Raw genomic sequence first — 21,485 nt, 5'->3', positions numbered from 1 at the left:
GTATTTTTTTAAATGAACTTAAATATTTTACGTATAACATTTGATACAATTGCTTCAATATAAATGGGATGACTATAATTAAAATGCCCTTTTACATAATTTTATATAAATAGTTAAAATTTCTCATAACAGAATTGGTTACCTAATTCCAATAATTATAAACGACACAATTAAATGGGAATTTTTGTATTATTAAAAGACTATTTTACATATACATTTACGACATGCTTAAATGAAAAAACTCTTTTTTTTTTTAATGTGTTTCAAAAATGTCATTTTTGTGCAAAACCCTTTGCAACCCTTTCTCTCCAATATGCAGTGAGTCATATTTAAAATATTATTCCCACCCAGAGATGTGTTATTTTTTTTTTTTTTTGTCCTTCCCACCAGTGACCTTTGCATTTGTCACCGTGAAATCAGTTGAAGTCGCTGTGGACTTTATTTGGACTTGGTATTGATATAATTGTACTGAGAAATGGGGACACGGCGGCGGGGCCAAGCGCAGCGTGAGGCAGAACGTTCCCGCCGGCCGTCCGCTTGGATCCATTTGCTTAACAAGGCCCGCTTGCCCTTCAGTGCAGCCGGTACGTCAGCCCGCCTTCAGGGCAAACCAGACGAAACGCTGACGCACACCGGTGGCCAACACAATAGCACGCGTGAGATGACGACTAACAATCGCAACTCGACATTCTTCAGTCAAAATCATTTCACGTCATAACACAATTTCCCCCACGTGTTCGGAAGATTTTGTTCTGGTCGGATGAATGCAGCGTTGAACTTTTTGGCCATAACTACAAAAGTTTTGTTTGGCGTGAACACAAAACTGCTCATTAGCAACAGAAAAGAAAACCTACATTGAAGCATGGTGGTGGCAGGATCATGCAATGCTTTCTTAGACAAGGTGGAAGAAAGAAAGCAATCTTGTCTTTGTGGGTTTTTGTTACCAAAAAAAAAGAAAGAAAAGTCTTTGCAAAGAGAGGAAAAGGCACAAGTCTTACGAGTTGTCGCCCCTTACTGAAGTCTAAGCAAAACAATCACCTCCGTTATACAGAAGTGAGAGAGACAGAGAAGGAAAGCAAAACAATTATCTTTTAACTTATCTTTATGGAAAAACAGCGAGTAGTCACAACATGGCTGGGAACAACCAGGACGCACAAAACGGCCGGAAAACAGCCAGCAGTCACAACATGGAATAATAAAGCATGTGAACTAATAGGAGTAATAGTTGCTATATAGAAAACATTAATTTTCCAACTCAGTGACAGCACAAAACATTCAGGCTTCTGTTAGAATGTAAAAAAAAACAAACAAAAAAAAAAAAAAGGGTGTCAGGAAAAGTCTACTAGAACAACTGAACTCTATTTGGAGCTTTGGACAAGGTGAAGGGATTGTGCAATAATGCATAGACTGCGCAACACTGTTTAGACCACAATTGCATTTATTATCTTCTTGCATAACTATCTTGTGTTCTAAATGTCTTACTTTTTAATTGACTTGTTATACTCGACATACATGTTTGCACTGGAAAACAAGCTGCTTTCAATATGCGTCCAAGTTATAAGAGGGTGTGCACACTTGTGTAACCACATTATTAATGTTAACTATGTTCATTTCAGTTAGCCCGTATAAGGCGTTTGGTGTTGTATGTTAGCATTAAGCTAACGGACATTCGTTAGACGAACATTTTGGTGTTCAAATACACAGCGGTGCCTTGAGATACAAGTTCAATTGGTTCGGTGATCACGGACGTATCCCAAAACATCTTTCCCCGTTGAAAAAAAATGGAAACGCAATTCATGTGTTCCAGCACCACCAAAAGACGGCAATTTTGAATTTTTTTTTTCAAACCCAAACAATTTCTGAATAAGTGAGAATAAACCACCACCAAGTGTTTTCAGGCTTGGGTGGCACCCCCCCCGTCCCCCCCCCGCCCCCCCCCAAAAAAAGAAACGTTAAAAATAAAAAAAGGTTAATATTGTAAAAATTGATTTTTTTTTTTTTAAACTTGAAAAATACATTGAAAAAAAATCAGCGGCCCGGAGCCAGACCGCGAGTATGTGGGTGTCCACTGTACTGTATATCCGCGCCTTATTATGTTTATGATTTTCCCCAAGCTATCATCCAGTCTGCAACTTGACGTTTGCTTACTTTGTGCTCCCATATGGATTTTGTTCTCCTTTCTGTGGCCATCGCAGCACATGTGACACGCCAAGGGCGAAAAACAAGATGTCAGCCAAGTAATGTGCACAAGATACTCACTAGATAGGAGCACAGTGTAGAAGTGGGCAAGAACTTCTTTATTGCTTGTGCTTTTATTCGAACGTGGATCACCTCCAAAGTGCTGACAGTCATTAACATCATCAACTAACCCCGCTGCGACTACACAAAGGCCTCCATTGCGGCTTGTAAACAGTGGACGACCAATTCATAAATACACACGCTTGGCTTAATTAGCGCGCAAATAAAGTTTTAACGAGTGCAAAGAGGAAAATTGGGATAAACTTTTAGTCAGCTTCGAAAAGCGGGCCTTGTCACATCAAACAAAGCCGCGGTGGCATTAAAAAGGCGTCACTTGTCACACAAGTAATGGTGAAGGCACATCATACGACACTTCGAATAAATAATTGCACACAAGGGCTCAGCTTTCTGTCAGCGCCGAGCACAATGGAGGAAGCGGCGTTTTATTGCCATTAAACGGGCCGCGATTCTTCTTCATGAGCACTTTGGCCGACTGATTTGTGAGTGTTTTTCCTTCTGAGCGCAGACATCCGCACAACTCTTAATGACGGTCCCCAAAACACTGAGGTGCGTCTGCGGCTCGCCGGCACGTGAAGAAGCCCTCGCCGGACACTTCATTAGGTACAAGCGCTCAATCAGAAACCGCACAGGACGGATAGAGGAAAACCGTCTTTTGATTAAGACAGAGCTGCTACTTTTTATACATCGGCGCTCTCAACGGTATGCTCCAACTTCAATCTAAATTTGCTCCACTGTAAACCTCTCAGTACTCTCGTGTGCTCCGTTTGTATGTGTTGCTGCTCCGTGTGGTAAAGCAGCAGTTGGTTGACGGTTTAGAATAACCTTTACGTCTATGCTCATTTCCGTTAGCCCGCCTGTGTGGATTCCCCTTATATGTTAGCATTAAGCTAGCGGACTTCCGTTAGACCAAACGCTTTGGTCTGGTTGAACATTTTGCTGTTGAAATGTTTCTGTACGATGTTTAAAAGCAGGCGTTGCCAACTTCTTTGGTCCTGATTAATGCGATGGGCTACCTACCACCCTCACAGCCAGGTGGAAAATGTTTCGTTCAGTTTCATCTTCAGCTGAAACTGCGTGGCGTTGCTGCTTGTGTAACGGATGTGAGAGTGTGTCAGACAAGCCTCGAGCTGGCCAATGCTCAGTCAAGCGAGAAGCAGGTGAAGAAAGCTTGTGGAGGAAAAACATAGACGCAAGCACCCTCAGGACATCTCGTCGTCTTTTTCATTTCTTCTTCTTCATTTACGTGAGCAGATGTTGTCTGAGGCAGCACTGCGGTGCCCTGTCAACTTCTTGGCCTCCCCTTAGAAGCCCCCCCTGCGCATGCAAAGCAGACACCAGCTGCCCTCTCTCCTTGACCACCCCGTCTCCCCGTTTAAGAGGCGCAAACATCATTTTCTCCTGCCGTCTTTATTCTAATCAATTCCCAGGCCGTCCGAGCGTGGCGCGCTCACGTATGCCATCAGACAACCACGGCGTGTGGTGAGGTGAAGGCGCAATCGTGCCGAAGAGTGGTTCAAGGACACAGGCTCGTAAAGGTGGGAGGGTGGGGGCGGGGGGGGGATGGAAGGTGTTGATGTTTTCCTGTTTGAGGACAGATTGATGGTGTAGGAGCGAGTGTATCAAGACCTGCTGCCGTGTTTTTTTCAGATTGATGGTGTAGGAGCGAGTGCATCAATACCCGCTGCCATGTTATTTTCCTCAGCGGACAATCCAGAGCAAAAACGCAAAAAAATATCACAACAGCCGGTGTCATGTCTTCTCTCAGCGTCACAATTGCCTGTTTTTCACCTGTGGGCAGCTGACATTTTCGTGTGGGATACACCTTTAAATAGCACACATTTAATCATTTATAAAATGAAATTTGTATTCTTCACAGGCAAAAACCCTAATGTGAAAGGTCCTCATTTTACGGAAGTCCGTCGTAATCCGAGGACCCCCTGTATACTGCGTCGCCAGTCAACTTCACAATTGCCCGTTTTCCCTCCCATAGAAAGTGTACTGTAATTTCTTCTGTATAATGCGCATTTTCCACCCCAAATAATTGTCAAACGTCAATTATTATTGCGCATTATACATAGGTATAAGGAAAATGAAAAATATCTTTCACATTGTATAAATGTATCTTGCCACCTAGGGGATGTGAAAAAGTTGTATACTTTCATTCACATTTACATACATATATATATATATATATTACAGTAAATGGTGTCCTGACGTCCTCGTGTCAGCCACCATATTGCTATTGTTATCTGTTGCTACTGAGCTAGACGGCATAAATGCTCACCCCAGATTTTCTTATACCTTAAACCCAACGTAGGGAATGTCGACTAACAGGGCTTGCTACTCGGCCTCCTTGAAACAAAAAGTAATCAATGGCGCTGAAGACGACGGAGACTGTCGAGCAGCGCAGCGGTCCAATGTGAATGAATCGAACGTGAGATTGTGGCGGAAATCAAAGGAGAAAATCCTCACAGAAAAAAAGCACATGCAAGAGCTTCAGGATGTGGGCAAGTGGCGCAGTTTCCAGAAATGGAAGAGCTGCTGCAGATTGCAGCAGAACGGGCTGCCTCGCGATCAGCACAGTCGAACTTCGTCTCGATGCTTTGAAGGTAATGAAGAAAAAAGGTAATTACGTTAGTGCATGCGCACACAGCAGAATTATGCTTGTGAAAAAAACAAATAAAATGCAGATCATGTTTTGAGCATATGGATAGCAGCAAATTGATGGTGCGCATTATATATCGGTACAAGCATTTTCCTGCTTTTATGTGTCACCTTTGGGGGTGCGCATTATACACGAGAAATTACACTATATGCTTTCATGTCAGTTACACGGCTTAAGGCCCGCAGCCCAGCGAGCGCCACGGCCAGACAAGACTGAACCGGACAATTGAATTGGATCTCGCTTGGTGCTCGGATAGGCAATTTTTGCTGTGAAAGATCATGTGATACAACATTATGATTGGCCATTCACCTGGGATTCGAATTTCGAAAAAGGCAGTACAACATCGAAGCTACAGTCCAGTACTCCAAGTAAGACATCAAGCCAAAAACAGAGGCGGTATAAGAATTCTGGAATCCTAAATGACGCCTTCACACTCAGTTTCCAATTAACCCTCACATGTGACAGCTGCTGGTAGAGGGCGACGTTGGCGAGGGCGACGGCATTACAAGCCTTTGGCAGCGTCGCAAAACAGCTGTGAAGAAATCTGTCGTGATTTGATTAAGACCCGCACGCCGCATACATTACACTCGACAGTCCAAAATAAACCCTCATGAGAAGAAAGACAAAGCTAGAGTAAGGAAAAGTTGCTTCGAGGTTGACTTGATTGATTCATGGCTTCCCCTATGTTGAATGTTTAATGACATTTAATCCACCGTGTTAAATACAAATGGAGAGTGGCTAACGTGCATTTGTTCATCATAAACCAATGAATGTATCGTACCTGCTAATCCAGGAGTGGTCAAACTTTTGTGCTTTAAGGTTTACATTTGATTTTTACAACAGACAGATGGGCCAGCTCATTCATAGAAGCTGTTAAGATAGTTTAATTGAAAAAATAATGCTCATTTTTTTATCTACTACAAATCTTGTTATATAGCTTAATGTCTTGCGATTGTTAGCATACAGCAGTTAAAAAAAAATGTAAAAAAAAGATTGGCTTACCGCTTTTCCATTAATTAAACAATCAATTATTATATAGCTCACTTCTGAGTTGGTACAATTTGTGTGTTTTACAAGCACAGTCGACGTAATTGAACACCAACGTTAGCTTCGACACCTCGTGAGAGGCGTCCTAAAACGCAGCGCTCCGGAACACACCAAACGTTGGAATTGACTTTATTACCGGGATAAATCCAGCAACAAGCGGGTGAGTAGCAACAGCGTTAACGAACGCCAAAGTCCAGGTAAAGAGTTTTTGGAGATCGGGAACAGATCACGTAATGCTCCATAATCCACAGCAGGATGGGGACACTTAGCAAAACACCAAACAGCGGCAGCAGGAAGATCAGAGGCAGACAGAATATCAATCCAGGGGAAAGTGCCGGAGAATCTTGCATGGGCACGTAGCTAATAATGAATGCAATGAGTCATTGATCAGAGGAGCCATAAATTAGTCAGCGTAATTGAATGCCAGATTAGACGGGTAAGTAAACAAAACTAAACAAAATCGCATTCTATTATTCTGCTGTTTTCAGTCCACTCCACCAAAAATACGGTACTCTACTACTTTAAAGATAGAGGAGCACAAACAGCAGCGTCATCCACAACCAGGACTTAATTTTATCCCCAGAACATGACGTCACAAAATAACACAATTACTGCCAAACACATAATCGCATTCACTCCAAACTCCAAACTCCACCCTCATCTGCATTCCGACCTTCACAACAGTACTCCATTCTAACTTCAGCTCTGAAACGACCCAAAATAACTGGCACTTGTGCGGGTTGCTTGGTGAAATAACACCACCGTGTGGCGTGCACCCAACAGGCCAACAATCACTCAGCAACATTTGAGCCGGCCCTCTTACGGTTGCCTTTTTTTTTTATTCACAGGCATTGTTGGCACCTGTTACAAATTGACAAGTTGCTGCATTCATGTACACACCCTGTTCACAGAAACTATTTCGGTACGTGGCCAAAAGCAACAGACTGGGTTGCTTGATTTAAAAAAAAAAAAAAAAAAAAGTAAAAGGAAACAAATAGAGGAATGACACTCAACACCAATATTTCCCAACCCTTAGTGAGCCACACATTTACATGAGGAAAACATCACAGCACACCACCGAACAAAAGTTGACCAAAATATTCGGTCCAGTAAAATCGCATGCATTGCGGGCCCACCTGCGATCGGTGGAAACTCTGCGATGGGCATCACAAAGTGTGCTTGCTTCAAGCGGTTTATTTTTCACTCCCAGTTCACGGTTACTGTAAAGTGTAAACCGTCAAACAAGCACAACTTGAACACAAGCTATTCTGTTTTGGCACAATGCGCTAAAAAAGTTGCACGACTCTCAATTCAGACTTGGCTGCCTACAGTAAAAACCTATCAAAATAAAATAACAATGTCTTAAAAATCTGCGATGTAGCGGGGGCGCGAACAACAATGAGCTCCTCTTAATTGGCATTTACATTACACAGGTTAATTATGACTTATGTACGTACATGACCTTCTTCCAGTTAGTGGAAGAGCATTTCATCGTCCTGCCTGTCAATTATCAATATACAGACTAACACCAATAGATGAACAATGCAAGATTATCGTGCAGAAATAGTGTTTGGACCAATTACATGCAACTGGATGAAGCTATAGCACAACAGCAGCCGTCTTACATTACAGTAAGTCGCGGCACTTGCATTGTGATATGATTGTGAGCAGCCACTTAGCTCGTTAATATTTGACGTGCTCTTGTATTGTATCTGGGGCTTTCGTTGTGTTCGAGTCAGACTGAATGAAAGGTCAGATATGTGCCAAATGGAAACTAAACAATATGGACGCATACAAAAAGCAGCCAAGTAGGACACTCGTATTTATCTTGCTTTATTTTCCTTCCAGTCCATTGTAGTCTCATTCCTGCACTAAATCTTCCTCTTCCTCCTTTTCTTCTTCTTTTTCACACAATTATGTTGCCCTCCACACTTCGCTCTCGCATCTGTCTTCTTGCACAATAAGCCGCTATGTGACCATATTTTTTGACAATGAATAGTATCGGCGCGGTGGAGGTATGCAAGTCTTTTACATTGTCATTTCTGCACCCACCTATTGATCTTGGCAAAGTTATGTCATCAAATTCAGTGAATATCAACACTATCCTTTTTGCGACCTCCTCTATAATGTCACCTTTTAGGTTTAGTTTTTTTCCCCCAGACTCGCATCTAGCAAAATACCATCAATCACTCCTTTGACTACTTGCTCATTTATTTCTTTTTTCACATTTGCATATTTGATAAGCTTCCTAGCTTTTTCACATTGTTCCTCATTCGTAGGTCTACAGAAAAGAGTCATTTTCCAGCTCTCGTAAGTCTCCATGCACTCAAATCACGATTTTCATAACGCTTCCTTGTTTCCCTTTCTTCCGGGTTATCAGCCAATCGGGGCGTTTTTCTGCCCCTGCTCGGCGCACCTGTGTTTCACCAACTCATTCCAGGGCGTGTCCTGTCTAGAAATCCTAGTAACGCGTCCAGGACAAAATAGGCGGCGGTGGGGTGTAATGAAGAGGAAAGAAATTGAAACGTGGCCTCGACATATTTCTGTTTACGCGCCTGACTGGTCTCGCAGAAAAAGTAAAGTATCAAGAAAGACGATTTGAACTGTTGAAGACGTCGCCCTGGCGCGTGACGTCACAGGCGTTGATTGCGGAAGTCATGCTCGGGATGAAGGCTGCCGCGTTTGTGTCAACAAACGTTCAGGTGGACGCTCACGCACGTGTTGCCTTGAGCTTCGGCTGCCTTCCGGCTCGCTGACGAGGCGTCCGGCAACACTGCTCCCACCTGAGCCGCGCCCGTGTGCTCCGGTGGCTCCGACGTGCCGCGCGCGAACCGGGACCGATTTTGACTTGAGTTAGCAGTGAGGACAAGATGGGCATTTGGCAGTCACTTTCTAGTCCTCCCGAGTACACACAACTGGCGCAAAAGACTGGCTGTGAGTATTCTAGTTTTTTTTAACCGCACTAAAAAACACCACTTTTCAGCCAGACTTTTTTTATTGAGTTGTGTTGTACTTAAAAGCCGCAGCCGTCCTTTGTAATAAAGGTAATAATCGTCATCATCATCATACTCAGTTTGGGCGGAGGTGTGCCTAATATTTTGTCCCTCTCATAACCAAAATATTAGCAGCCATTTTTAGTGCAATGCGATTGTACGCCCAAAATAAACGCATTTTAAATGAATTTATTTCTTCGTCCATTCATAAAACATTTGTGACTTCCATGGTATTTAATTATTTTCTGACACGCCCATCCTATAAATCTTGTAGTTTTCATGGTAAGAAAACAACTTTCAATAATTAAGTTAAATTAATTAAAAATATTTTCTCATTATTGTTTTGTATTATTGTAAAACAGGTTTTAAAATAAAATTTAAAAAACATAATTATTAATAACTGAATAATTAAGGAGCGGGTCTCATTCGGGTGTGCAAGTGTACCTAATGAAGTGTCCAGTGTGTGTGTGTGTGTGTGTGTGTGTGTGTGTGTTTCCCGCATCAGGTCGGTTTACTCATAAATAATTTAATATTCCAGTCGAAGGCAGCGTAACCTAAATCTGCTGCAATAAGTGAAACAGAAAATAACATATTGCGTCCTCTCTCTCTGCCAATATATATATATATATATATATATATATATATATATATACACACACAGTGGCGCCCTATTGTACTTGATAAAAACATAGTCATGAGAAATTAAACAGAATGTCAAGAATTAAACAGTTACTACTTTACTTTAGGTCACTTGTTTGCGGCGGTACCGATGTGACTGTGCAATTGTGTTGTTACTAGAGGAGTGGCAATAGGATATGATTGCCATATTGTAGTGGTTGAAGCCGAAATGACTACATTGGGAATTGCGTGCTGTGCTTTTGTTCTTTGCAGTCACTTGTGAGCAGATTGGAGTTCTGCACAAGCGATTCAAGCAGTTGAGCCACAATGAAGACACCCTGCGGTACTTTGAATTCTTTTCGAGTGAGCTCTATGTAGACAGTAGTTCCAAACCTGCCCAACAGGCTGCGGCTGTCACCCGAGCGCCTGAGTGACAGCAGCGAGGTCTTGTGGGAAATCTCGGCTGCCGCTCTTAGATTTTTATTTATTTATTTATTATTATTATTATTATTTCTAATGTGTGTGTGTTTTGTCTGCTGCAGGAGAGAACACTTCAACGCCATCCACGATCTGGCCTGGAATCCCATCCGAGCACAGATCATCGAGGCCTTCTTTGACAGGAGGTGCCTTCTCAGCATTCGCTAATGTGTTATTCTGCAACTAAATTATTTTCTTTTTATTCCAATTTTTTTTTTTTGCATTTTTGTTTTTGAATATGTTTACATCCTCCATCCATGTTTCTCCGCCAATTCAAACCATTGCAACTTCAAACTGTTTAGCTCATTCAGAACATACAGTATATGGAGCTATTTATAGCATGACCACATTTTTACACTCAACTTCCAAAATTTAGAGTATTTTTTTATTTATTTTTTCAAATCTCATTTTCGCAGGAACCTGATCCCACCCGGCGAGGGCTCGATGGAAGAGATCTACTTGGAGGAATTCGTGGTGGTCATGTCCCACTTCAAGCCGCCGTCGCTCAACATGACTGATGAGGAGCGGGACAGCGTCCGCAGGGAGAAGCTGAGATGTGCGCCCGCTGACCATTTTCTTTACATTTTTCAACGCTTACTTTTCTTAAATCACCCGCTGTGGGTTTGTGCGCAGTTTTATTCAACATGCACGACACGGACAACGATGGAACCATAACCCTGCAGGAGTACAGACATGTGAGTCAACTCTATTTGATTTCCGGAGCACCGATTCACAACAATAGTTATCGCCTATACTCTCATTTATTAAATTGATTTCAAATTAATATAATTGTATTGAAAGATTGATTATTGTCATTATTTTGTTAGCTTTACAACTTACGCTCATGTCTATTGTGTGACGCGTTATGGTGATGTTAGGCCATCTTTTTGAGAAAAAGACTCCCAAATAATACAAAGAACAATGCCACTTTTTTTTTTAACAATAGTATTCATTTTACAAATTAGGTAATAAAAAAATACAGATTCTTAGTCATTAAGGTAATAATGTAATTTGTTGGAGTGATTGCTTACGCTCGCATCTTTTGTGTATGTTCAATCAAGTCTCTCAAAAAAAGCCAAAGAAAAAGCAACCTTCCACTGTTCTTGTCCTTGGTGCGTCTATTGAATTTGATGTCAAATGCTCCCGTGCGTGCGTGCGCAGGTGGTGGAGGAGCTCCTCTCCCGCAGCGGGCAAATCAGCAAGGAAACGGCCGAAAGCATCGCGGACGCCGCCATGTTGGAGGTGGCGGGCATATCCATGGGTCACATGGTACGTTCGGGGGCTCATTTCGCTAATCGTGACACTCTTTATTTGCTCGTCAGTTTTACTCTTCCTTCTCGCAGGAACCTGACGAGTTCTACGAGGGCATCACGTTCGAGCACTTCCTTAAGGTCGGTCCTCGCCGTCATGCTACGAAATAACGAAACGATAACTTCATCGTAACAATAACTTTGTTACAATCACAATCAGCTAGGATGTTAAAACACAAGAAATTTGTCTCACTCTTAGCTATTGTTAAAAAAAACAACAACAAAAAACACACACACAAATGCACATAGTCATTAACCAATATAAAGTGTCCAATAATTTAATAACAATAACTTTATTATTAATTACTAGTTGTTTGTGTCTTTTGTCAGCTGCTGAACAGCTTCGAGATTGAAGCCAAGATGAACGTCCGCTTTTTGAACATGAACGCGTCTGCTGTGTGCTACTAACATCAGAATGATGTGATGAATCAAAATGCTTTGTTGTTTCACCCAAAAACCCCAAAATATATACACAGTGCAGGATATGTTCCCAAACAGCCCGCGGTAGGTGGAAATCTGCGATGTAGAGAGACCAAAAACATCTTTTTACCCCTCCCATGTGTTTTAGACTCATTTAAATTCATGAAAACACACGTTTACAAGTATTCTGAAGCACCTGTTCTCACTCTCCTGCTGTCAAGAAATGGGAGACTATTGGATAACATCACTCTGAGGAAAGGAAAAGAAGACCGATGCATCAAGCTGTTTAATTTATTACTCCCAGTTCAAGTTAAGTGTAAAACTGAGACACAAAACAAAAGAGAATTAAATGTTGTATATTTAAACACTAAAATGTTCAACCAAACCATATAATTTCATTAAAACGAAAGTCTGCTAGCTTAATGCTAACATGTAACACGAAACGCCACAAACAGGCTGACGGAAATTAGTTTAGATGTTAGGGCAGTTATAAACCTTCAAACAACTTCTACTTGAATGGAGCCACGACGCATACAAACAGAACATACAACAATATATAGAGCAATTATTTGAATTACTCGAATAATTAGATTACAAAAAAGTCAACACTTACAAAAGAAGAAAGGGCAATGTGTCTACTGCGAAGCACAACCGGCTCACACAACAGCACGTCCATGATCGCTGACACGACGTGACGTAAATGTCGTTAGCCAATTGAATGCAGCCCACCGCCGCTCGTTAAAAGGTATTTTGATGTCCCCACAAGTGCTGAAGACGCGGCCGCCCGGTGCACTTTCAAATGCTTTACTGAACAAACGCTAACAAAATAAACATTCGTCAGTTCGTAACATGACAACTGTGCTTTCATTCACCGACGCCCACGTCTCACCGCCTTTTTAAAGCCAGACACACTCGAAGTCACAGATAATGCAGTCGAATGTGATGACAGCGACCCCGAGTGGACACTAATGATGCCTGCACCTTGAATGCATATTTTGCTGTTTAATAATGCAAAATCAATTTATATTCGACGAGTTGATTATATTAACCATGTTCCATTTAAAAAATAAAAAATCTGTGATACAGTGTGGGTTCGTCTTGTACCCTTAATTATATTTGAATAACTATGCAAATCCATCCAAAATATGCATATTCTCTCACATTGTCATTGCACTGGTTTTTACTATGGCGGTGTTGGCAATAATAAGATGCATCAGACTCTCGAAGCAATAATCCAATAATGCTGTTTATATGCAAATATTGAGACTGGTAAAGGAAAACATTCATGTTCTGTTCATCAGGGATTGAAGGTTTGTCTTCAGCTCAGTGGCCACAACATTAGGTACAGCAGCCCACTCAAATGCCATCTGACACAAAAGAATATTCGGACTATTCTGGTAGGCCTATGTATTGGATCTCTAATATTATAATATGCAATTATGTTGATGATGAAAATATCATGCAGGTGTCCCGGATGTTGCACGCTGCAGTAAATCCACTGTGCGCACGTCATAAACATTTTTCCCACAATAAAATACAATTTTAAGATAAAGTGGCGGTTTGTGTTTTTGATAAATTATGAAATGGTGGATGCATACATAACAGCAAAGTGTTTCTTGCCCAACTGTTTTATTTTTAATTGCTGTTGTGCTCCACCTCATTATTATCTAATTAGCTGTTGTCATGGGATTCCTGCATATGATTATTATGCAAATTGTTATTGTTGTTTTATTTTCAGGGTTTGCGAAAAGTAGGCATACACTTTTTTAATTATTTCAGGAAGGTTGGAATGGATGGAAGGAAACAAGGATGGTTTGGAAGAAGGATAGGAAAGATGGAAGAAAAGATGGGTGGTATGAAAGGAAGGAAAGCAGGATGTGTAGAAGGAAGGATCGATGGGCTATCGACACTGTCTGCAGGAAGAGTTGTTGTCTGCTGCCCTCTGCAGGACTGAACATTAAATGCATGTGATTGCACCTTAGTTTAAAAAAAAAAAAAAAAAACTTCCACAAGAACAAAAAACGCCGATCAAATAACCAAAATGGTCCACATTCCTGTTTTGTCTGAATAATTCCTAATTTTCAAAGAAATCATTCTTAAATAAGTATACATTTAAAAAAAAAAAAAAAATCACAAATTCTCAACCGATTCCAACCATTCTGTTTTCTAAATGTTGAAGTTAAAAAAAAAAACTAGTTACGTGGGCTCCCTCTAGTGGTATGCAAGTGAATCACTTCCTAAATGCAGTTCAGTTTTATTGAACTTTTAAGTACCATTCATTTGTACTTAATGTTGAAAAAGTTTGCTTTTCAAACATTAATTTAAATCCATTTTTTGTGTAATGCATTTGAATTGAATCATTATTTAAGTACAGTGGTTTTTATTTTCCAATACTCAAACTGCATAATGTTACAATGGCTTAGCATAATGTTCGATGTACTTTTTAGGAATATAACCTTTGTCCTGTTTTTGATGAAGGAAAGTGCCTATGCTATGGTATTTTAATGTTAGCCATTTTGGTGGTACTTGGTGTGAAAAGGTCAGCGTCAGCTCTCCAGCGTTCATTTCTACGCAAATGTCATTTTCTGTTTGTTTGTTTGATTTTTTTCTTCCTATTAAAGTGAGAAGCTGAAAATGACTTTTGTCCCGTTGAGCTGGTTTGTCTTTAAATAAAAATGAGTTGTTATTAAAGGGAACTTGATTCAGCCGACTTCCAGTTTCCAGACAGCTTGTGATCCGAAAGGGCCTGCCGGGGTTCTTACGTAATGCCGACAATCTATGACCCAGATAGTGACTCGCGGGACACTTCATTAGGTACAGTCAGTCGATACCGATGAAATACAAAAATATGAAGTTGATTAATTGAATTTAATTAGTGGATTTTTTTTTTTATCCCCGAAAAGATATATATTTCCACATTAGGCAACATGGGACTGACGAATTTGGCGACTCGTTGCATCAGCGCGTGTACTGATGTTGCATTACTCGTCCCTAATGAAGTGTCCGGCGAGGCCTGCGCGGTTATCGTCTGCTTCCTCCGAATTACGACCAGACGACGTGTGACCAACGAGCGTCCAGACGTGTTTCCGTGCAAACCCGCGCGAGTCATCCCGCGCTCAGACGTCTCCAAACGCTTCCTGGTTTCCTTTTCAAGTCCGTCAGGTGCGACACTTGACGCTCCAAAAAGAAAAATATTTTAGTTTTTTTTTTTTTTTCCCGTTTTTTAAAAACATTTTTTATTTAGTTTGATTCTGCTGCTGGGCCACTGAAACGCATTCGGGCCGCCTTGATGCGATCGTCATCATCTTTGGAATCATTCTAATCATGACGACCAACGACTAGCAGTCGGTGTCTGACCTTAATAAAGCAAACAGTGACTGCTCTTATAAAGCAACCAACAACAAGCAGTAGGTGTCTGACCTAATAAAGCGACCAACGACTGATTTCATAAAGCGACCAACGACTAGCACTCAGTCTAACCTAATAAAGTGACCAACAACTGATCTAATAAAGCAACCAACGACTAGCACTCAGTCTAGCCTAATAAAGTGACCGACTAACCTAAGCGATCAATGACTCAGTGTCTAACCCATTAATTCGACCAATAACTAGCAGTCAGTTTCTGACCTATTAAAGCAACCAACAACTAGCAGTCAGTGTCTGACTTAATAAAGTGACCGATGATTTACCTAATAATGCGACCAATGACTAGCAGTCAGTGTCTGACCAAATAAAGTGACCAATGACTAGCACTTAGTGTCTGATGTAATAAAGTGACCAATGACTAGCTCTCAGTGTATGACCTATTAAAGTGACCAATGAATAGCACTCAGTGTCTGACCTTAAGCAAACAGTGACTGCTCTGACAAAGCAACCAATGACTAGCAGTCAGTGTTTGAGCTAATAAAGTGACCGACAACTGATCTGATGAAGCGACCAATGACTCTCACTCATTGTCTAACCAAATAAAGTGGCCTGACGACTGACCAAGTAATGCAACCAACAACTACGATTTGACCAATGACTAGCAGTCAGTTTCTGACCTATTGCAGTGACCATTGACTAGCAGTCAGTGACTGACCTAATAAAGTGACCAACGACCGATCTAATAAAGTGACCAATGACTAGCAGTCAGTGTCTGCCTATTAAATCGACCAATGACTAGCGCTCAGTGTCTGACCTAATAAAGTGACCAACGATTGATGTACAGTGGGTACAGAAAGTATTCAGACCCCCTTAGATTTTTCACTCTTTTTTTTTTTTTTTTTTATATTGCAGCCATTTGCTAAAACCATTTAAGTTCATTTTTTTCCCCACATTAATGCACACACAGCACCCCATATTGACAGAAAACAAACGGAATTGTTGAAATTTTTGCAGATTTAAAAAAGAAAAACTGCAATATCACACAGCCAGAAGTATTCAGAGCCTTTGCTCAGTATTTAGTAGCCGCACCCTTTTGAGCTAATCCAGCCACGAGTCTTTTCGGGAATGATGCGACAAGTTTTCACACCTGGATTTGGGGATCCTCTGCCATTCCCCCTCGGAGATCCTCTCCAGTTCTGTCAGGTTGGATGGCCAACGTTGGTGGGCAGCCATTTTCAGGTCTTTTGCAGAGATGCTCAATTGGGTTTAAGTCAGGGCGCTGGCTGGGCCATTCAAGAACGGTCACGGAGTTGATCTCAGATCTGTGCCTAGCCGCAAATCTGTCTCTGAGCTCTTCAGGCAGTTCCTTTGACCTCGTGATTCTCATTTGCTCTCACGTGCACTGTGAGCTGTAAGGTCTTATATAGACAGGGGTGTGGCGTTCCTAATCGAGTCCAATCAGTATAATCAAACACAGCTGGACTCTGATGAAGGTGTAGAACCATCTCAAGGATGATCAGAAGAAATGGACGGCACCCGACCGAGTTCGATATAGGAGTGGCACAGCAACGGGTCTGAAGACTTCTGGCTGTGTGATATTTCAGGGTTTCTTTTTCAGTAAATCAGCAAAGATTTCAACAATTCCGTTTTTTTTTCCTGTCAATATGGGGTGCTTTGTTTACATTAATGAGGGGAAAAAAGGAAAAATTATTTTAACAAACGGCTCCAATATAACAAAGAGTGAAAATTTAAGGGGGTCTGAAAACTTCCCGTACCCACTGTCATTTGGTGACCAATGATGAAAAGTCCACGTTTTAGCAAATAAAGTGACCAGTGACCTAATAAAGCGACCAGTAACTAGTAGTCACCTGATAAAGTGACCAATGACTGACCTTAATAAAGTGACATCATGAGTTTCTTTTTTTTCCCCGCTATTTTTATTGGGCCGCCGGGCCAGTGCAATCCATCCGGGCATGTACATTCATTTCATGGTCCCAATGCAACTCATTGAACATTTTCCATCATTTCCATAATAAATATGAATTAAATATAAATAATCATAAATAGGCCACGTGTCCTGTAGTTCCTCTGAAGTCGTGCCGGTATCACGAGGACTTGAAGAACCTCCTGTTTCTGCACATTTTGCCCTTGAGGCTCCTGAGTTCCCGGGCCGCATTGGTCAGAAACTCCTTGTAGGTCTTGAGGACCACGCATCCGTAGACCTTCTGCCCGAACACGTTCTGGGCCGGCGGCTCCAGGACCGCGGGTTCCCCGGCAGGCTCCTGAAGGTTGGGGAAGGTGTCCCGGTAGAACGCCCGCACCAGGGACCCCAAGCGCCGGCTGCGATCGCCCATGTGGCCTAGCTGGACCACGACCGGACTACCGGGGGCCTGGAGGTCCGCCTGCTGGTCGTAGACCCTTCGCAAGTGGGGCAGGAAGGCGCGTAGGCGGTCCAGGACGCTCTCCAGCCGCTCAGAAACCTCCAGGCCGGAGACGGCGGGCTCGGGGACGTCGTAGAGCGACGCCTGGCAGAAGACGTTCGACATGTCCCCCTGGGAGGCTTTCTGGAACCGGAAAAAAAATGGAAAATGAGAGCAGGCCTCGGACACGACACCAAAGAGACTCACGTTGAAACTCACGTAGGTTTTGATGAGCTCGGCGGATTCCTTCTGCGTCAGTCTGGTCTGCTTCAAAATCCGTTGGATGGAATCCGAACACTGACGAGTTTTGATGGAAGACGCCTGATTGGTGGACAGCAGGAGCAGCAGGAGAACGAGGAATGCTGGAAAGACGGGTAACACGCATGCTCAGCAATCTTTATGCTGGACATCTAGACGTACATTTGATGGATTCTTAATGGTCCCTTTTTTCAACTGTTTATTCATAACATTTATCAAAATAAATATTATTAGTATGATTATTATTTGCGGGGATAGCGATTCACCACAAATAGCGAAAATGACAATTGCATCGGAAAGAAAAAAAAGAATACTTTTTCTTTTTCAAACCAAAAGAATTCTTGAGTAAGAGGGGATAAACCTCCAATAAGCTTTTTTGGGTTGGGTTGGTTGGTTAACACCCCCCCCCCCCCCCCAAAAAAAAAAGAAAAGAAAAGAACAAAAATAATACATTGGCGAGAAATCCACATATAGGTAAATCTGCGGGTTCCGCTAGTATGCGGGGGTCCACTGTGTTACGTTTACACACTAAATTGATAGGTAACTAGTTTTGAAACCAGAAGCCAATAAAATGTCGTTTGTTCAACAATTATTCGGCTTATTTTGAAGGCGGGATCAGTATGCTTGCAACATCTCAATGTTATTAAACGTGAAGACAACGTGCAATTTTGGTGTATCGGCAAGAAACCTGAATTCAACACACGTGATTTGTGACTTCGCTATGAATTCTGATGCCGTGATATGGAGCAATCAGAGTCAAGCTGTTTTCCATATTTAAATTGGGGAAGATGAGCAAACTGATTAGACTAAAGCTCATTTATATGTCAAATGTAAAAGACCATCTTGGATAGCTTGAAAAAGGGACATTCTGGGCATTTTCAACCCAAATCATTTTGCAAAAGCACATCAAAAAATGGATTCAAAACAGGTTTGGAAAATGCCCCAAAATCTTACTTGTTGTTGTGTCCATCCACCGAGTCCAAAGCGGGCACCCGATCATTCTCCACCGGGCGGCGGCGAGCGCCAATCTCGTCAATTTTGGGGCTCTCGCCAATCTGGGCGATCGAGCGAGCGTCTCTGGCGTCGCTTCATGTTGCGCCTCCGACAACTTGTGTTTTTTTAAAGAGCTGCTGGCCAACCGCACATTTGTCATCTCAGGAAGTGACGTGGAAACTTTTTGGTGAGGCAACTGAATTTCCCAGAATTTCCTCCTCGCTCGGTGCTGATGTGGACTTTTGTGTGTTTTTGTGTGTTTTTGTGTGTGTTTGAAAGTAACTTTATTGTGACAGCAGCAGGGGCGGTGGGGGGGCAGCGCCCGTACATGCCCGCTGGCCGTGGAGGCGTGTTCGGGTCATGTTCAGGCATCGTATGCATGTCATCACATGTTGTCCTGATCAATAATAATAATTAGAATAATAAAAAAAAAAAAAATGTCTTTATTTCAAATACACACTTAAAAGAGCCATTTCAAGTATTTGTATTTCATTAAAGTAAATGTAAATAACGATATAACATAAATAATAACAATAAATGCAGTAAATTGTAAACCACACAAAAGTCATTCAAAAAAATGGACAGTACAATGTTTTTTTTTTATAAGAATGAATAAAAATAGTAACATTTTCTGTTCAACACTTGACACGTTTTAGCGCCCCCTAGAGGAAATGAGGGGAACTTTAGTTGCTGTTTTTTTAAACCATTAAACTGATATGCAAGTGGAAAAATAAGTAAAGCCACAGTTCATAATCCTAACCCAGTCATTCTGATACTGAGCTTTCCCCATCAAAATGAATGCAAATGCCATTAATCCGTTCCAGCCCCCACACCAATTTTTGTAATGTTTTTAATCATAAAAATAGCACTGATAAAACAGTAGGGGCATAATTAAGTCAAATTTTCAAGTTCTTGCCACATTTTTTGCTTCAATTCATTGGACATTGCGCTGATCCTTCTGGCGTACATTTGCAGCACATGCAGAGAGTCACTCCAGTAAGCTGCAGTAATATTAGTCGTTCTTCACAGAGGATAAAGAATACAGTCGACCCACATACTCGCATATTCACCTGTTTGCAGAGGTTGTTTTTTTTTAACCAATCCTGTTATTCGCGGAAACCCACCCTTAGTCCCCCTTTTTGTTTGTTTGTTTGTTTTTATCGTCAAGTGCAGTGTTCGTGTCCAAACTGCACCATGTTGCAGTAGATTACAATCAATGAAGTGTTAGGATATAATTTCTAGGATGAGAACCACTAAAGCAAACCAAAACATGTTCCTCATATTTTTTATTTTGACCGTGACAGGAAAGAGCGGAAATGTTCTTTCGCAAGCTTCGACTTGTTTGTGCGTAAAAGGGTGGCTGGGTGGGGGGGCTTTGGGCCCGCTGGGCCCGGAACAGTCAGGTTGAGGTCACGTTACCGCGCCATGATTTCATCGTGACTCGGCCAATGAGGAAGCACCCTGGAAATATGGCAGATGACGCAATCCATATAGATATATATTTTTGGATGGTAGAGATATGTAATCACGGTCGCTAACGCCTCCTCGGCGTGGGGGTCACTTCCGCTCGGGGACGTCCCGTGACGTAAAGAAAAGCATCACGTTGACACATCAAATTTGAAAAAAACATTTCAGTAATGACTAATTCCGCTCAGTTGTGATTTTAATCAAAGGTTCATTTATTTGTTGTGCTGTTTCTTATATTTTGGTCACCTTGTTTAGCTTCACGAGAGGGATAACAATAAATCAGAATTAATTGTTATATGTTTTTAGCTTCATTAATAGTTATATTGTTACAGAAGATTAAAAACATTGCATTTTAAACATTATTTTCCTCCTTTATAATTTACTATAAGGAAAGAAAAATATTTTACACTGTATAATTGTTATTTACATTTTTATTTCCAATTCAATTGAATTGACATTTTTTAAAATGTAGTTTATATTATTTTTAGTATAATTTATTTCTAGAGTTTCTATTTTTTTATTTGTAATATAAATAATGCAAGGAAATATTTTACACTATAATTTTTATATGCTTTTATATTTTGACATTGCAGCATATTAATGTAACGAAAGAATATTTTTGACAGTATATCTTTTTCATTCATTTAAAACTGCTTAAATTTAATAGCTATTTGAATTTTAAATGATGTTTTATTTAATTATGTCATTTTAAATGTTTTTTGCTTCCATTTCGACTTAATAATTTTCATTGATATTTTTTTGTACAATTTAAAGTGTATATTATAAAGTTATCATTTATTTTAGCAGGTTTTCTGCCATTGCAGTTAAAGAGAGTGATCGAAGAATATTTTACACTACATCTTATTTAAAGAAAAAATCTAATTAAATGTAATTGACATCTTTGTATGATTGTAATTTATTTTACAGTTTGTTTACTTTTTATTGTCATTTATATATTTTGTTGAACAAAACAGGTATATATTTGTACACTTTTTAAATTTAATGGACATTTTCTAAAGTACTTAAAAAAGTACTTAAAATTAAAATATATTTTTTTCGGATTTATGCTTTTATACATTGTAACTGATTATAAAATTTGATGAAATTATAGATGATCTAAAGGATTATTTTCTGCCATTGTAACAAAATATAATGACAAAACGATATCCAAATGTAGTGCGGTGAGGAGATC

General features: G+C 40.9%; 2 protein-coding genes across 3 annotated transcripts; one reads left to right on the top strand and one right to left on the bottom strand.

Moving 5' to 3' along the window:
• Positions 1 to 4,729: 4,729 nt before the first annotated feature.
• Positions 4,730 to 14,427, top strand: tescb (tescalcin b). Of its 2 annotated transcripts, none has more exons than XM_061747142.1 (8): positions 4,730 to 4,868; positions 9,856 to 9,925; positions 10,125 to 10,205; positions 10,476 to 10,615; positions 10,693 to 10,754; positions 11,221 to 11,328; positions 11,403 to 11,450; positions 11,700 to 14,427. In XM_061747142.1, exons 1-8 carry the CDS (start codon positions 4,745 to 4,747, stop codon positions 11,775 to 11,777), a joined length of 711 nt encoding a protein of 236 aa, XP_061603126.1. In that variant the 5' UTR covers positions 4,730 to 4,744; the 3' UTR covers positions 11,778 to 14,427. The 2 variants fall into 2 exon arrangements, with proteins under 2 accessions (XP_061603126.1, XP_061603127.1); XM_061747143.1 differs by lacking the exon at positions 4,730 to 4,868 and adding an exon at positions 8,423 to 8,905.
• Positions 14,428 to 16,887: 2,460 nt separating this feature from the next.
• m17 (IL-6 subfamily cytokine M17) lies at positions 16,888 to 19,000 on the bottom strand. Its single transcript, XM_061747671.1, has 3 exons — positions 18,788 to 19,000; positions 17,795 to 17,937; positions 16,888 to 17,719 (listed from the first exon to the last, which is right to left on the bottom strand). The coding sequence occupies exons 1-3, from the start codon at positions 18,984 to 18,986 to the stop codon at positions 17,261 to 17,263; spliced, it is 801 nt and encodes a 266-aa protein (XP_061603655.1). The 5' UTR covers positions 18,987 to 19,000; the 3' UTR covers positions 16,888 to 17,260.
• Between the last annotated feature and the right edge of the window lie 2,485 nt (positions 19,001 to 21,485).

Source organism: Phyllopteryx taeniolatus, chromosome 15 (genome assembly GCF_024500385.1).
Source record: "Phyllopteryx taeniolatus isolate TA_2022b chromosome 15, UOR_Ptae_1.2, whole genome shotgun sequence".
Lineage (NCBI taxonomy): Eukaryota > Metazoa > Chordata > Actinopteri > Syngnathiformes > Syngnathidae > Phyllopteryx > Phyllopteryx taeniolatus.
This window is presented reverse-complemented; position numbering and strand designations above follow the sequence as displayed.

Bases quoted from the DNA above. Each gene is read 5' to 3' on its own strand.
- tescb (XM_061747142.1), top strand. From the start codon at position 4,745: ATGCAAGAGCTTCAGGATGTGGGCAAGTGGCGCAGTTTCCAGAAATGG. The intron at 10,616-10,692 runs GTGCGCCCGCTG...GTTTGTGCGCAG, and splicing joins CCGCAGGGAGAAGCTGAGAT to TTTTATTCAACATGCACGAC. The intron at 11,329-11,402 runs GTACGTTCGGGG...TCCTTCTCGCAG, and splicing joins GCATATCCATGGGTCACATG to GAACCTGACGAGTTCTACGA.
- m17 (XM_061747671.1), bottom strand. From the start codon at position 18,986: ATGACAAATGTGCGGTTGGCCAGCAGCTCTTTAAAAAAACACAAGTTG. The intron at 17,938-18,787 runs GTAAGATTTTGG...CCGTCTTTCCAG, and splicing joins GTGGATGGACACAACAACAA to CATTCCTCGTTCTCCTGCTG. The intron at 17,720-17,794 runs GTGAGTTTCAAC...TTCCGGTTCCAG, and splicing joins CCGAGCTCATCAAAACCTAC to AAAGCCTCCCAGGGGGACAT.